The sequence below is a fragment of the Engraulis encrasicolus genome, chromosome 14 (assembly GCF_034702125.1).
Source record: "Engraulis encrasicolus isolate BLACKSEA-1 chromosome 14, IST_EnEncr_1.0, whole genome shotgun sequence".
Taxonomy (NCBI): Eukaryota; Metazoa; Chordata; class Actinopteri; order Clupeiformes; family Engraulidae; genus Engraulis; species Engraulis encrasicolus.
In genome coordinates this window covers 10,273,942-10,288,699 of record NC_085870.1, presented here as the reverse complement: position 1 = coordinate 10,288,699, position 14,758 = coordinate 10,273,942, and the positions used below count along the sequence as shown (strand labels likewise).

Sequence of the window (14,758 nt, the reverse complement as noted above, 5' to 3'; positions counted from 1 at the left end):
ATTGAGAAAGTCTGAACACTGAAACGTTTGACAATAACGTGGAGCCATTATATAGCAAGGATTAGACGTACACTTCTCAATGATGGTGGGGTGATGAGATGTAATTTTTTCATGTACCACTTATTAGTTTTAATGGTAAAAACCCTGCAATAAATGCAGAACATTATGAAGAGTAATAGTTTTGAAGCGAGACTAAACCATTTCTCTGTGATCATTAGGTTAATGTTTGAGAATATTAGCTCCAAGAAGAGCAGTGCATGATGGGTACGCAATCTACAGACAACAATATTTCGGTATTATTTAATCATTAGATATGCCTTGCTTTTGTATTAAGTAAGTGTTAATTAAGGTCCTTTGTTAAGTATGACCTAATAGCTACTTAACTATTAACTGTACCTAATCTAATGATTAAATAATACCGAAATATTGTTGTCTGTAGATTGCGTACCCATCATGCACTGCACTTCTTGGAGCTAATATTCTCAAACATTAACTTAATTATCACAAAGGAATGGTTTAGTTTTGCTTCAAAACTATTACTCTTCATAATGTTCTGAATTTGTTGTAGGGTTTTTACCATTAAAATTAGTAAATGGTACATGAAAAAATTACATCTCATCAACCCACCATCATTGAGAAGTGTACGTCCAATCCTTGCTATATAATGGCTCCTGTTGCCACTATTACAGTGATTTGAACGAGTGAAAACTAGATGTCACAGTAGATTAATTACTTAACTATTAGGTACGCTCAGCCAACTCTATTATAAGGGTCCCAAACACCAATATCTATCAATTAATTAACCATTAGTTATCCGCAGCCAACTCTAATATAAGGGTCCCAAACAACAATATCTATCTATTAATTAACCATTACTTATCCTCAGCCAACTCTAATATAAGGGTCCCAAAACTCAATATTTAAGTATTAATTAACCATTGTTATGCCTTACTTTTGTATTAAGTAAGTGTTAATTTTGGTCCTTAGTTAAGTACGACCTGATAGCTACTTAACTATTAACTGTGTCCTTACTTATCTATTAGTTAAATAATAATATGCTATTAACTTGTAACACAAAGTAATAGTTATCTAATAGTTAAGTAACTGCTTGCTAATGCATTAATAACAAGAAATATGTGTCTAATGTGGCATTAAGTAATGATTATTAACCCTTACTTAGGTATTAGGTTGTAACTACTTTACTGTTAATTATGGCCCCTTATTTGGAAGTGTTACCCATAAATAAAATACAAAAATACGCAATTTTGATAGCTTTGTATGAAATAAAAATGAATTAAGATTATTTTCTGAAAAGGCTCTTAGGTGGTTTTGCATCTTGAACTCTTCACATATCCTCAAAGATAAATCTACTTAAACTGTCTCGTCTGTTTTTCCGTCTCTTTTTTCCCCCAGGATGGACGAGAACTACAGCATTATCCCCCACGGTGTCAACTTCCAGGACCCCATCTTCCCCGACACGCCCGAGAACCACCGCATGTTCGCTAGCCTCTTCCAGTTCGCAAACTGCACCGGTGGCACCCAGGTGCACATGTATACACCTGAGTGGGAGGCCCAGGAGGACAGCAGGGTGAGTGCCGCTGCATGTGTCATGGACAGGGAAGCCGACAATGGGGTCAATTGTCCCAGGCCCAGGCAGAGGTGGGACCCAGAATTGGGTACTCATTACATTGCATGTATTGGATGGGGGGACCATTCTGATGAATTTGTCCTAGGCCCGGCAAAGCTGTCAGCAGCTCTGGTAATGGATGCCACAGTTTGACGGTAGATATCAGTAAGCCTTCCCTACCAAAGCATCATACAGATATGCTGCCAGCTGATCTAGGCACCTGACCAGCAGTTAGCGCACTTGTTAGCCCCTCTACCTCTCATGAGTTTAGTGTGTGAGGTTGCAATTTCGAACGATGAGTGGCGAACAAGTGAGCGATGACCTCACACATGAAGAGCCTGAAAGGTCTCTGGTATGTCCAAAGAGTTTAGTTGTTGTAAGCAACTGGACCTCTGCTCGGACCATGAAATATATTTCGTTCTTCATTTCCTCATCGGAGGAGATTTATCAGTTGGGTGACAGGGAACGCTGGTAGTGTGCTATTACGTCAACCGGAAAACTGACGAAACTTCTCAGAAGAGGAATGAATAGGACATCGGGGTGAGTGGTGGACAGAGGGCCAGAAAGTTCTCAAGCATGTCCAAAGATGTTAAATGTAAGCAAAGTCGTCTGCTTCCAGCTTGAAATATGTTTCATTCTTCATCCGAGGAGCTTCATTTGTTGCCGATAACTTAGACTTAAGGGAAATACAAACGATTGATTCTAATTTGAACAATACTTTCGAGACATTTGGCAATTTCAGATAGCATTATTATGGGTCTGGAAATGTCTGTGAAGACTCTCATGCATCAATGTCATGATAATCAAAGCAGCTGAGTTGTATGCAACTGGACTTGTTTTGGATAATGGTTACCAAGGACAATGTATTTGAGTTTGGGTCTACAGGTCACAGCTCCATCCCTTGCATATGCTCTGGTTGTCTCATTCACCACACTATCAATAAAGAAGGACCTATTTTATTTATGGAGAGTAATCAGAAGTAATAAATAGCTTAAAACATGAACATGAACCGGGCCTCGTCTGGGTATCTTTGCCAAACAAGAAAGAAAATGGAAAACAGTCAATGTCTGAGGAGAAGCCCAACCACAAGTCCGTGCAACAGACGAAACGGCCCAAATGGTCTCCCTCTATAACAAAAGACAAATCTAGTCATATTATTAGCTTGTGTAATGGAACCCATGCACAGCACAACAGCTGCACTAGAAATGAGCTTTTGTAGCCACAGCAATTTGCATGCGTGGGTCTGCCTGAGGCAGGGGAATACGAAGGAAAAGTAAAGTACAGCACAAACACAACAGACTACACAGAATGACACATGGCTGCAGTCCGACCACTAACATCACCCCAACCCAACATCCACCAAACCCAACACACACTGTCCAAGTGTAAGCCATTATTACTCATTTGGTCCAGTTAAGCGCAAATCCTGCTGAGTGCACGGACGGTCACAGGGCCAAAGTCGAAATTGGACCAGAGCCTTCTGTTGCTCTCAGCTTCGCCCCCTCACCTTGGCAACCCCGCTGAGATCAGCTGCTACAGTACATATAGTCATACAACAGAGTAATTATGGACTATAGTGAGTGCAGAGGTGCTCGTCAACTCTAATTTCACTGCATGTTCAACTTTTCGTATTTCTATGGATGTGATGAATACAACTCTTTGTAACTCTCCGCATAATGAGAAGTGCATAGGGCATCCAAAAATGACATGTACTGTACTGAACACAGGACAACTCAGTCAGAATGTGATGAAAACGCTGAAACACTTTTAGGCCATGAAGTCATCCTGGATTTTCAAAAATCATAAATTTATATAAAATCATATCAATGATACATTTAAAGCATGCACCTTTTTTGTCTTGCATTGTGCCACTGTAATGAAACATCGGGCTCACATTCCTATAAACAAGTAAGCAGCATACAGTACATAACAGATCCATGTGGAGATGAGAGTTGATATGAAGAGTGGCTCGCCCAGGGCTTTGTTAGCCTCAGCTCTCAGCTCTCTTCCAGTACATTGTGTCTTGCCAGCAGCTTGTTGCTAGCTGTTCTTTTCAATTACTTGCGAGTTGGACTGACCTCTTCCTTTCAGTGGCTGCCAGCAGCGATTTCAAAAAGCTCACAGGACCGGACCGGGACTTCTCTCTCCACTGAAGATGAGTCATGATTCATGAATAGGGTTTTTTTTTCGTCGCACAGTGACTCAAAATTTGGGTCAATTCAATAAACTTCAAAGACACATCAAAGAAGTGAACCTTTTGCCTCCAAACCCCCCTAATCCCAGACATGGCAAGCCACGAGATTTCTCTGCGGTTTTGGGGAAGCAAAGTCTATATAGTTTGTATAGCTGGCAGATGTTCATACATGACATGTTCCGAAGGTGAGGTGAGAAACACACACACTCTCTGTCTCTGTCTCTCTATTTCCTATGCATGGGTACACACACACACACACACACACACACACACACACACACACACACACACACACACACACACACACACACACACACACATACACACACACACACACACACACACACACACACACACACACACACAAACAAGCGCGCACACACGCACACACACACACACACACACCATTCTGAATCCCACACACACACATCAGTCTGAATTCCAGGGGTGCTCACATGAGGATAAACACAGGCTGTTTTCACTGACTCTATAGCTGTCGCCTGCATGCTCTTCCACAGGCCTGGAAGGCCACTTGGCTTACTCGGTGGAAGAGAGGAGAGGAAAGTTTCTGTCGACTCCAAGAACAGGGAGCAGATGCTCGCCGGATTTCTGTCCCCTTGATTGAACACGCTTAATGAAGTTCAGTGCCAGAGGGGAACATACCGGTATAGCTGTCATTTTCCGCATCTGTTATGGCTGCTATTGTTATGACGAGCGCTCAGGTTTTAGCCTGAATCCTCCTCCCATTGTAATCATCAGTGCTCTCTGGTCCTGCACTCGGCAGAATTTAATTAGTCACCATCAGGGCCGCTGACAGCTTTTGCTGGGCCCGGGACAAAGTCATGTGAAAGGGCCCCCGTACCCAATACATACAATGTAATGGGGACCCAATTCTAGGCCCCTTATTTCCCTGGGCCCAGGACAACATACCCCTTTGTCCCCCTTTGTCGATGGCCCTGGTTACCATGTGTGCGATCAGGACGCAGTGTACCGTACATCCGGCCTGGGCCCTCCGTGTGACTGCAGTGTGATTTTTCTTTCTCCCACTACCACCACACTGTTTGTTGACTGCTTTCTTGGTTAGTGCACAATAGAAATTGAAGAAGAGATGGGATGACATGGGAATGGAATGAAATGTTCATTTCTGGATCGGTCACATGTGCTGAAAAAAATTGCCTCGTCAAATTCTGGGCTTCAACAAAGCAACCACTTTAGTGGTTTTTTCATCAGGATTTCTGTGTTAAGCATCATCGCCAGGGGTGCTGTGGGGCAGTGCGCTAAGCCCCCCACATTTGGGCTTGCATGCCCACTTGGACCCCGGTTCGAATCCGACCGGGGTCGTTTCCCAGCCCTCCCCCATCTCTCTCTCTCCCAATCATTTCCTGTCTGTTCTCCACTGTCCTGTAATAATAAAGGCCTTAAGGCCCCAAAAAATACTTTTAAAAAATAAAAAATAAGCATCATCGCCATCCATGTATTGAATGAAATCAAGCTCTGTCCTTTCTATTATAGAAATAAATAAATCATTGTGGATCAGTCCCTGCCATCCCCTTTCACTGACCCAGCAATTTATGTAAGGCCAGCCTGGTTTCAATCTTCAGTCAAACAGCAAAGGGCGATGGTTCTGGTCGTTTGCAGTAATCAAATAGGAATGGCTTGCATTTACATAAATGACCGTGTTTCTGCTTAAATCTGTAATCACACCAGGAATGGCACAGACAGAGCAAGACGTCATTCCCATGGTTGCACTCGTAACAGCTCGATTGCGCTTTGAGCCAAGAGCAAGATGGAAAGCTGGCAAATGATCAGCTCTTGCTTGGCCCCTCACACTGTGTTTTGGGAGGCGAACTGTGCACAGGCATTGTTACGTGACAGTGTATGAGATTTATGTGTTTTCTGTCAATTTGCGATGTCTGCTGAGCAGGCAGATACACAGACAGAGAGAGAGAGAGAATGCATGAAGCACCCAAACAGACCGTTTAATGATTTTGTGCACAGCTACTACTGAGAGAAGCTGTAATTCAGACGCACATGACAAATACATTAGCACGACATGGGCCTACAATCGCTAGTTGATTTAAAGGAGGAAGTGGAAGAAACAATGCAGGCACAAAGAACTGTTAACTGCCAGCTTCATGCTGTTCAGAATCTGGTTACAGTATATGAAATATATGTTCAATTCTTCGCCAATATTAAGAATCAAATTATATTCCTCTGTCACCTTGGCTCAGAATGCAGTGTAGAACCTCAAAATAAAATAATCAAACTAATCAAAACAAAACAAAACAAAGCAAAATACTTGCCCAATTTCATATACTCCCACCACCAGCTGTTGTCAAGTACGTAGGCCTACAAAATCTTTCAAACAAGATCTCCCAGACAAGCCGCGCACCGCAGCACATGCCAGCACATGACCTCTCCATGCAGGGGGGCATGAGGGAGGCAGATGAACAGATCTGACGTGTGGCACAGCCTCCTGTCACAGCCCATTAACCCCAAGAATCCCTGCACAAAGAGCCGAGTGTCAAACCCCTTCAGCCCAGCTCTCCGCAATCACAGGCACACGAGATGGGGAGATAAGCGCTGTCGCAGGTGGCCATTTGGGCCTTTTTGGGAAACAGACAGGGCTGGTCTTGGAGAGAAATAGGGCACGGGCACTTTTCACTCAAAGGGCCCCCTTCATAATTAGCGGTGCAGAACTGACTCAGCAGTTGGCCCCACACCTTTGTGGGCCCCTATTTTCAGAAATGAATGCCCGCTATACCAGATGGCCAGTCCAGTCCTGGAAACAGAGCACCTCCTCTGGCTGCTTCATTCCAGTCAGGGCTGGACTGGTAATCTGGCATACGGGACACTTTTCCAGTGGGCTGACAGTCCTCAGCGGCAGTGTTGCCAGATTGGGCTGTTTCCCCGCCCAATTGGGCTGTCGTCTGCAGGTAAAAATGGCAGGTTTTTCCTGCAAATGTATGACCATAGAAATCAATAGACTTCAGGGCATATTGGGCGGGATTCAGTGCTTCCAGACGGGTTTTATGCAGTTTTTGGGCTGGTAATCATCACTCTCATCTGGCAACCCTGCTCAGCGGCCACCTTTTTAGAGAACGATCCAATTGATGTAGATGGGAAGCCCCATTGCTCCAGGCTTTAACTGTGCAAATCATTTGGGGTGGCAGTATGAGTGGTCTATGGTCTATACCGAAATCCCGTTTTTTGGGACCAGTCCATTCCTGACTCCTACTTTTCCACTGGAGGTCCTACAGTGCTGCACAGTTACAATGCTTTCTCTGGCAGAGTGGCACAAAGAATCTCCCTCTCAACTGCCATTGGCTCACGACTTGTGAACTCAACGGTCTCTGACTACAGCGCACCTCATTTCTGTTTAAAATGTTTCATGCATCTTGAGCACACACACAAACTCACGCACACGCACATACACACACACACACACACACACACACACACACACACACACACACACACACACACACACACACACACACACACACACACACACACACACACACACATCATTATTGTCACAAAGTAAAAAAAAAAGATATAAAGATAAGGCCGTAGAGCTCAGTCTGCTTGTTTACATGGGCAGTAGTACAGGCACGTACCGTTACTGTTCTGTAGGTTAATCAGAGGCAGACCTTCCATTAGGCAAACCTAGGCAATTGCCTAGGGCCCCGGCCAAATCTGTCCTCCATAGGGGCCCAAACTGTCACACGAGTTGCAGTAAAAAAAAAAAAAAAAACAAACACAAAAAAAAATAGACTTAGTCTTAATTTGTAAAGTAATCCAAGATAATATGTGAGACAAAACACTAAAATAGCACCAAAACACAGAATTTATGTCTAGTAATGACTTTGACGGCCCCCAATTATATTTTGCCTAGGGCCCCAATATGACTAGATCCGCCCCTGAGGTTAATGTTCAGACAGATCCAAGAATTGTCTTCAGAGGATCCCATGCCTGGTTGCTTGCTTGCCATATCCAATGTTTGGATCAGCATGGAGTCCATCACCCCACTGCTCGCGGTGGGGAACGATACCTGCTTTACTGTAAGAGCATCCCACTGCCTATTTCATATTTCATAGGGTCTTTAGGCTACTCTTCTATGGCTTAAACTGTTGCTTCAGTGTCTCGGATGTCCAAATTGGATACATCTTCTGGACTCTGTGCCGGGTTGGAGTGTTCTCCCTCCCCCCTCCCCTCGCCCCAGCCACAGGCATGTATGTTAGCAGTGGAGAAAGGGGATGGAGGGTGGATAATAAAAAAGTAGGCTTTGCAGGGTCCTCAGAAGAACTCGCAAGTGTTTGCCTGAAAAATGTCCAAGAAGCATTTTCTTTTTGCATTAATCTTAGCCTATCCTCTCATTGCTCAACGTCCTCTGCTTTGTTAAGACGGGCCAGTCTCCCTCAGACCAAATTATTGACCGTAAATACACCACACTCCCCCGTGGTGCCTCTCCAATGAATAACCAATATGAACAGACGACAGATGGAGGAAGATGGATCACATTATTTTATCCTTTTTTGCAGTTGTGTCTATTTTCAGGTGTTTGTAGCAGCAGGCTTTCTCTCAGGAAAGGGCCTCTGTTTATCATACTTAACCACTAATAGACCCTTAGCTTTAAGAGAGACCTCAAATGCCCCTTAGCCAATCAGCTGTCCCCAGCTGATTCCCTGTTACTTTGGGAGTTAGGTTGCAGCGTTTCCTGAGAAGGCAACACCTGACCTTACAATAAATGAGAACGTTGGACACTTAAGAGGAACCATATGAAAAGGAATCTCTCTTTACTCTCTCTCTCTCTCTCTCTCTCTCTCTCTCTCTCTCTCTCTCTCTCTCTCTCTCTCTCTCTCTCTCTCTCTCTCTCTCTCCATCTTCACTTAACCATAGCCTATACACCATATTTTCTTTCAAAGCATTGCCATGTTGTTGAGGAAATGTGATAGAGTTTACGATCATTTCGCAGAGCTTTTTTGTGGATCCTTTTATGTCAATCTGATCTGTTGTAACATGAACATGAGATTTTCTGGATTTCGTGTGTGATGTAATAGCAGAGACGTTCTACATGAAGAACCAAGAAAATCTTTGGTAATAACATGAATATGTGCCCAGGTTTCAAGTCTCTGATTCCAAAAAGAATTGTGCTGTGCATGGTCTACTCTACAATAACTCAACACACATGTAGAATATGTTTTTTTTTATCATTTTGAAAAGTGATGATATTTGTGTTTTCATTGTATTACAAATCATTTTCCTGCACATTCTATTTCTATGTATATGTTGTGTGTCTGCCTATTGGGCCCTGAGCCTGTAATAAAGTTTATATATTATATATAATTGTCCCAGTTTTGAAAGAGAGACAATTCCTCTTCCAAACGTTAGAATGGCCAAAGGCTATAATAAAGCCTTCTTGGTATTGTTTTAACATTTAAAAAAAAATCCATTCATCTAAACCGTTCTGTTTGTGCCCCTCCTTATCCTGTCGAATGAAGATGAAAATGTCCATTCTAACGAGGATATTTTGCTCCCACTATACAAAACAAACTGCTACTGTAAGTTTTGGGCTTAAACCTGTTCCTCCGTCCTTGTTGTGTTGGCAGCTGCTGTGTTCCACGGTGCAGAAGGCCCTGTTTGAGGAAGAGGAGAGGGTGAAGACACTTTCCCAGAAGGTCAAGGTGCTGGAGAAGGCCAACAACCACCTGCGGGACAAGGTCAGGCTTTCCCAGCACTACTCTGTACACTTTTAAATAAAAATGCAGTGTTAATTGAACACTAAGATGGTTAATTTAACATTGTCTAGAGCAGTGTTTCTCAAACTTTTATAGATCGAGGACCACTTTGTCCCCCCAAAAATGTTCAGGGACCACCAGTCAACTGAATTGACAGTTGACTGGTGCTAATTTTGATGCAGATCACTTACTACTTATTCACATTTACAAGCCTGATTTATTGTGGTGAAATGAGACTTCAGCTATGGTTAGCTTTGTAATTATCTTACAAATATTGTCTACTGCTAGCTTTTCTTGGAAAAGTAGAAATCCCCTCGCGGACCACCTGAGCTCTGTCGCGGACCACTAGTGGTCCCCGGACCACACTTTGAGAATCACTGGTCTAGAGTGTCAGGCTTTCCAGCACTACTGTCATGGGTGCCGCGAGGGGGGGGCGAAGGTGTTACAGATGCTAAGGGCCCTACAGCACTGACAGGGCCCCTGGAAGGATGCTGATAACATAATTTATCATTTTAGGGGCCCAAAATTTTAATCTTTCATGGGGCCCAAAATATTTAGCGGCGCCCCTGACTACTGTATACAGTACACTTTTAAATAAAAATGCAGTGTTCATTGAACACTAAGATGGTTAATTTAAAACTTTTCTAGAGTGTATTTGGTCCCAGAGTACTCTCTAAGTATTGAATTAACACTGCATTTGTTACTGCCACTTTGACAACAAACCCATCATATTTCATCAGAAACTGCACGGCATAGCCTTTTCAGTTGTGATAGCTGCATGTCTTTGATACCTGTTGTCCTACCATGGCCTACCAATGAGTAGCTAAGCCACCAATGATAGCATGCTTCACGTTGAGATTGAATATGCACCATATGAGAGAAACACTGTAACAATTCTGGGAAACATCAAAGCAGGCTGATCAATTTTTACTAGGGCTGGGGCATTAATGCTTTAATTTCGATTAATTAGTCACGCGATGCGATTAATTAATTAACGCTGTTTCAAAAATTAATTGCAGTATGATATAGCTACATAGTTCTGGATTAGACCAGTGGATAGCAGTATTACACCTGATGGTGAACAGCCTGTGGAAATTGAGAAGAATTCTCTCTTCTTTTAAAAATGAATAATATTTTTAGATTAAGCTTATTTATTGTAATTATTCAAAACATTATTTCAATGTGATTAAAATGCGATTAATTCAATTAATTAATTTCAAAGCCTAAAGATTAATTTGATTAAAAAATGTAATCGAGTCCCAGCCCTAATTTTTTACCTCTCGATTTTACTGATTAATGACTGCAGGTGAAGAACATGAAGCGTCTCCTGCGGCAGGCCAAGCGGGAGACCAAGGAGCAGCCCATCCTGCTGAAGCAGCAGGCTCCCGAGGAGCCCTCCAACCCCCACCAGGACACCAACACACACCACAAGCCCTCGCTCAAGATGCTGCCCAAGAGGCTCAAGAGCTAAACAGGCTTGGAAGGTGTCCTATAATAATGGGACCTTTTATCATGTGATGATGTCAGACATTTTTGATTGAATGATTTTCAAAGCAGGTAAGAGTAAGCATCCGGCAGCATAGACGTTAACTTTGAACACCACTGTTTTCTATGGAAACTGGTAGTTGTTAATACCTGTTTCCCTTCAAAACGGAACTTGTTTGATGCAATTGCAAAACAAGGCTAATTGTGGTGATGATAGTGATGTGTTGCGAATGGCCGCTAGTGCAGGGACACATGGAAGCGAACTTATGAGGCGAAATTCTCCATTCATTGGAAGCAAGCGAACAGAACAGAGAGGGTCAAAGAGGAGCAAAGCGATGAGAAAAAGTTGAATCCTATGATTATTTTGCTGGCGCCACAATTCAATCAATTTCCTGCAATTTGCAACCCATTGACAGTTGAGCTGTCCGAATGGATTACTGAATTTTGCCTCGTTTTGGTCAGTTCGCTTACATGTGGCCCCGATGTTAGTCTTGTCAACACCAGCGCCTTGTACTACACTGTGTTTTATACAAAGGGTCTAGTTGTACAATCACTGATATTACTTTCTTTGGCAGAATATTGTGTTTATGAGCAAATATGTTGACTGCTTGTACATTTTTAGTACAGTTTTTCATCTGTTACCTGATTGGTTTCTGCGAGATGCTGAGTCATTGTAACCACAGCCAAAGCCTTTGTCTAAATTGCAGTTAAGTACAATTGTCTGGTTTTGGCCAGGTTGGCACTCTCTGTACAGTATAGACATGGCCTACAGATAGACATTAAGCTGACAATGAGTCATCAAATTGTTATTGCCGTATGTAGGTTGAGGATGCAGATTAGTAAAATAAAGGGTTAAATTAAAAAGTGACTGACAAAAAAGGTGCCGTAAAGATGTATGATGCCATTCATTAGAAATCCATGTCCTCTCCAATGATTTTCTGGAGTTCATTTCTGAAGTTGTTTTTTTTTGTTTATATGTTTGTTTGCTTGTTTTTTTTGTTTTGTTTTTGTAGCCTCATACCATTTGCCAGTGGAACGCTAGTGGCTGAAAAGGCTTTACTACCATAATGCTACAGTACTGCAACAGTATACAGAGCGTTTGGTAATACAGAACATTTGCGACATGTTCATTGCCATTCTGGTTATAACATGGGCCATGCCTGAACAGATAAATAAACATTTTAGCTACAGCACATTTTTCACAAGCCAAAACCTTCAGAAAAAGCTTAGCATAATATGCAGTATGCCCTACACAAGTTCAAGCATTGACATTTCATTATCCACATAACCTCACCCGGCAGAAATAAGGTCTTTTGGAAATGCAGGAAATGTGAAGTGAGATATTTATGGCTCACATTACTGTTTTCTGACCACAGTTCAAGTGGAGTCTTGAAATCGTGCATCATTGTGACACACCGGTAACTCAAGTCTGTTCCTCTGTGTGAAACTCAATCCTGGGAACCCTGGTCCAGATTGAGGCTTGATTTGCCTGACCTAACCCCGTCCCGCCACACCCTAAACTTTCTCTCCTGCCTAGCTATGACGTGCTATGGGGGGCCCCAGTCCGAGAGTATCTTACATACCATGTTAACCATAATGAGTCTTATTAGTAGCTGACCTTCTGGGCAGGGATGCTGACAGCTTTGGCCAGGCAAGAACAAAGTCATCTGAATTAGAGATGCACCAGATCCTGATTTTTAGGATCCTGCCGGATACCAGATCCACTGCTTAAGATCCTGCCGGATCCGGAACCGGATACTACGAAAGGGTTGAAACACATAGCCAACTCGCACACGTGGGCCCTTTTTATTACGTGAGCGCAAACTATTTTTAAGACTCATTGGCTTATAGTCGGATAGTCGGCGGATAGTCTGAAAAACCCTATTATCCTGCCGGATCCGGAACCGGATCTTGGATCCTGTACATCTCTAATCTGAATCGCCCCTACACCCAATACATATAGTGTAATGAGGACCCAATTCTGGGGGGGGGGGGGGGGGGTTGGGGGAGGCTTTCCCTGGGCCCGAGGCAACTGACCACTTTGCTGACCCCCTGTCCGCTTCCTTGCCTCTGGATGTACCTACTGAGTGTAGTGTGTTGCCCTCTGTTGAAAGGCTTATTCATCCTCACATAGCGGCTGCACCCTAATCCATTGTGAGTCTGGTCTTTTGGCCTGCCCTGATATACCGTAAGTTACCACCCAGGGCACTGCAAATGCTAGTCCCATATACCTCGGGTTGCAAGAAGGGAACAGTAGGCGGCTTTTGTGGTCCCGTTGTTGCATAACAAAATGCTTATGCTAAGATGGTAGTGCTTGTTGACAGAGGGGTTTTTTTCAGAGCTTGTAGTCAGGGTTGCCAGATGAGGCTGGTGATTTCCAGCCCAAAAAATGCTCAACACCCTCCTAGAAGCACAAAATCCCGCCCAATTCTATTGATTTCTATGGCAAAAAATGGGCGGGTTTTTCTGCTAAATGCCATTTTTACCCACACATGAACATCCTAAGCAGCCCAATTGGGTGGGAAACAGCCCAATCTGGCAACACTGCTGTAGTGGCGAGGGATCTTTTTTAATGTTGTCGGGCATTTGCTGAGGGAACGTGAAGCTATTGTTCCACTGGCCACGACTAATCAAGTCTAATATGAGTTCAGGGTCGTAGAGGGCATCCTAGGCTTTTGGCTTTTTTTTTGTTAGTTGCGTGCAGCGGCAAATCCCTGTTTGGCCTGCGTTTTTATTTCGGTTTTATATCGGTTATTTCATTTACAACATATTACCCTGGAATTCTATTTACTGAGTTGCTGTTTTTTTTTTTTTTTTAAATGTGCTCCCGACATCAATTTGACTCCAAAATTGTGTGGGCTGGCTTTTTTTTATATCATACTTTTACTGAGTGAAAATTTCTTTTTATTTGAGAATAGGGTGCTGAGCACCTAATAAAACCAACCACTACTCAATGAGGCGTGCTGTGCTTTTTCAGCATTTTCCGATATTGAGACTCATTGTGCCACTTAATACAATGTATTGCATTTTGCCTTTTTAAATGTAAGACATTAAAATATTTTTCTCATATCCTCCTATGTATTCTTGTATGGTAAACAGTTCAAAATAAAATTGTTTTTAATGAATTGTATGGGCTTTCATTGTTTTCACCCTGCTATATCAAAACATCTACATGTACGGTAACTTTTCAATACAATGAACAAGAAATTCCAAACCCAAAGATATACATATTCAATACACTGCAAACATTCACAATGTTTGCATTAGTATGTGTGTGTGTTGTTTTATGAGGATTGTGTCTGTTGTTTTTACATTGTCCAACCTCCTATTGAGAACATATAAAAACTATGTTATTCTAGCAAATACGTTTGTTATGACAAAAAGACCAAATCTCCCTTTGGGCGATGTTTTTGATTAACCTTTGGGGCAATTATGTCGTTTTTACAGCTTTATCTCTGCATCTGCCTTTTACCAAAATCCCCTCTTAGGAAATGGCTGTTTATCCTGCGGTAGTAATCGTATTTTGATCACTTTCCATCCTTTCTGCTTTGGCTTCATCCGAGCCAATTGTTTTCAGAGGCGGAGAACAACAAGCCTTGAACTGCTCTCAAGCCTGTCCTGGGTGTTCTGTTGCACAGCCACACACACAACAGAGGAAATCAGACATATCCCCAAGATTACCACCAATTTCTCCAGACCAGTGTTTCCCAA

General features: G+C 42.7%; 1 protein-coding gene across 1 annotated transcript in view; it reads left to right on the top strand.

Annotated features, from left to right (window-relative positions):
• Window positions 1-14,143, top strand: part of ccdc3b (coiled-coil domain containing 3b) — a 29,647-nt gene extending 15,504 nt beyond the window's left edge. Inside the window, exons 2-4 of the mRNA XM_063216336.1 lie at window positions 1,414-1,588; window positions 9,434-9,544; window positions 10,869-14,143. Of these exons, the coding sequence (XP_063072406.1) occupies window positions 1,414-1,588; window positions 9,434-9,544; window positions 10,869-11,033 (451 nt within the window). The 3' untranslated portion in view covers window positions 11,034-14,143. The remainder of the gene's footprint in view (window positions 1-1,413; window positions 1,589-9,433; window positions 9,545-10,868) is intronic.
• The last annotated feature ends 615 nt before the right edge of the window (window positions 14,144-14,758 follow it).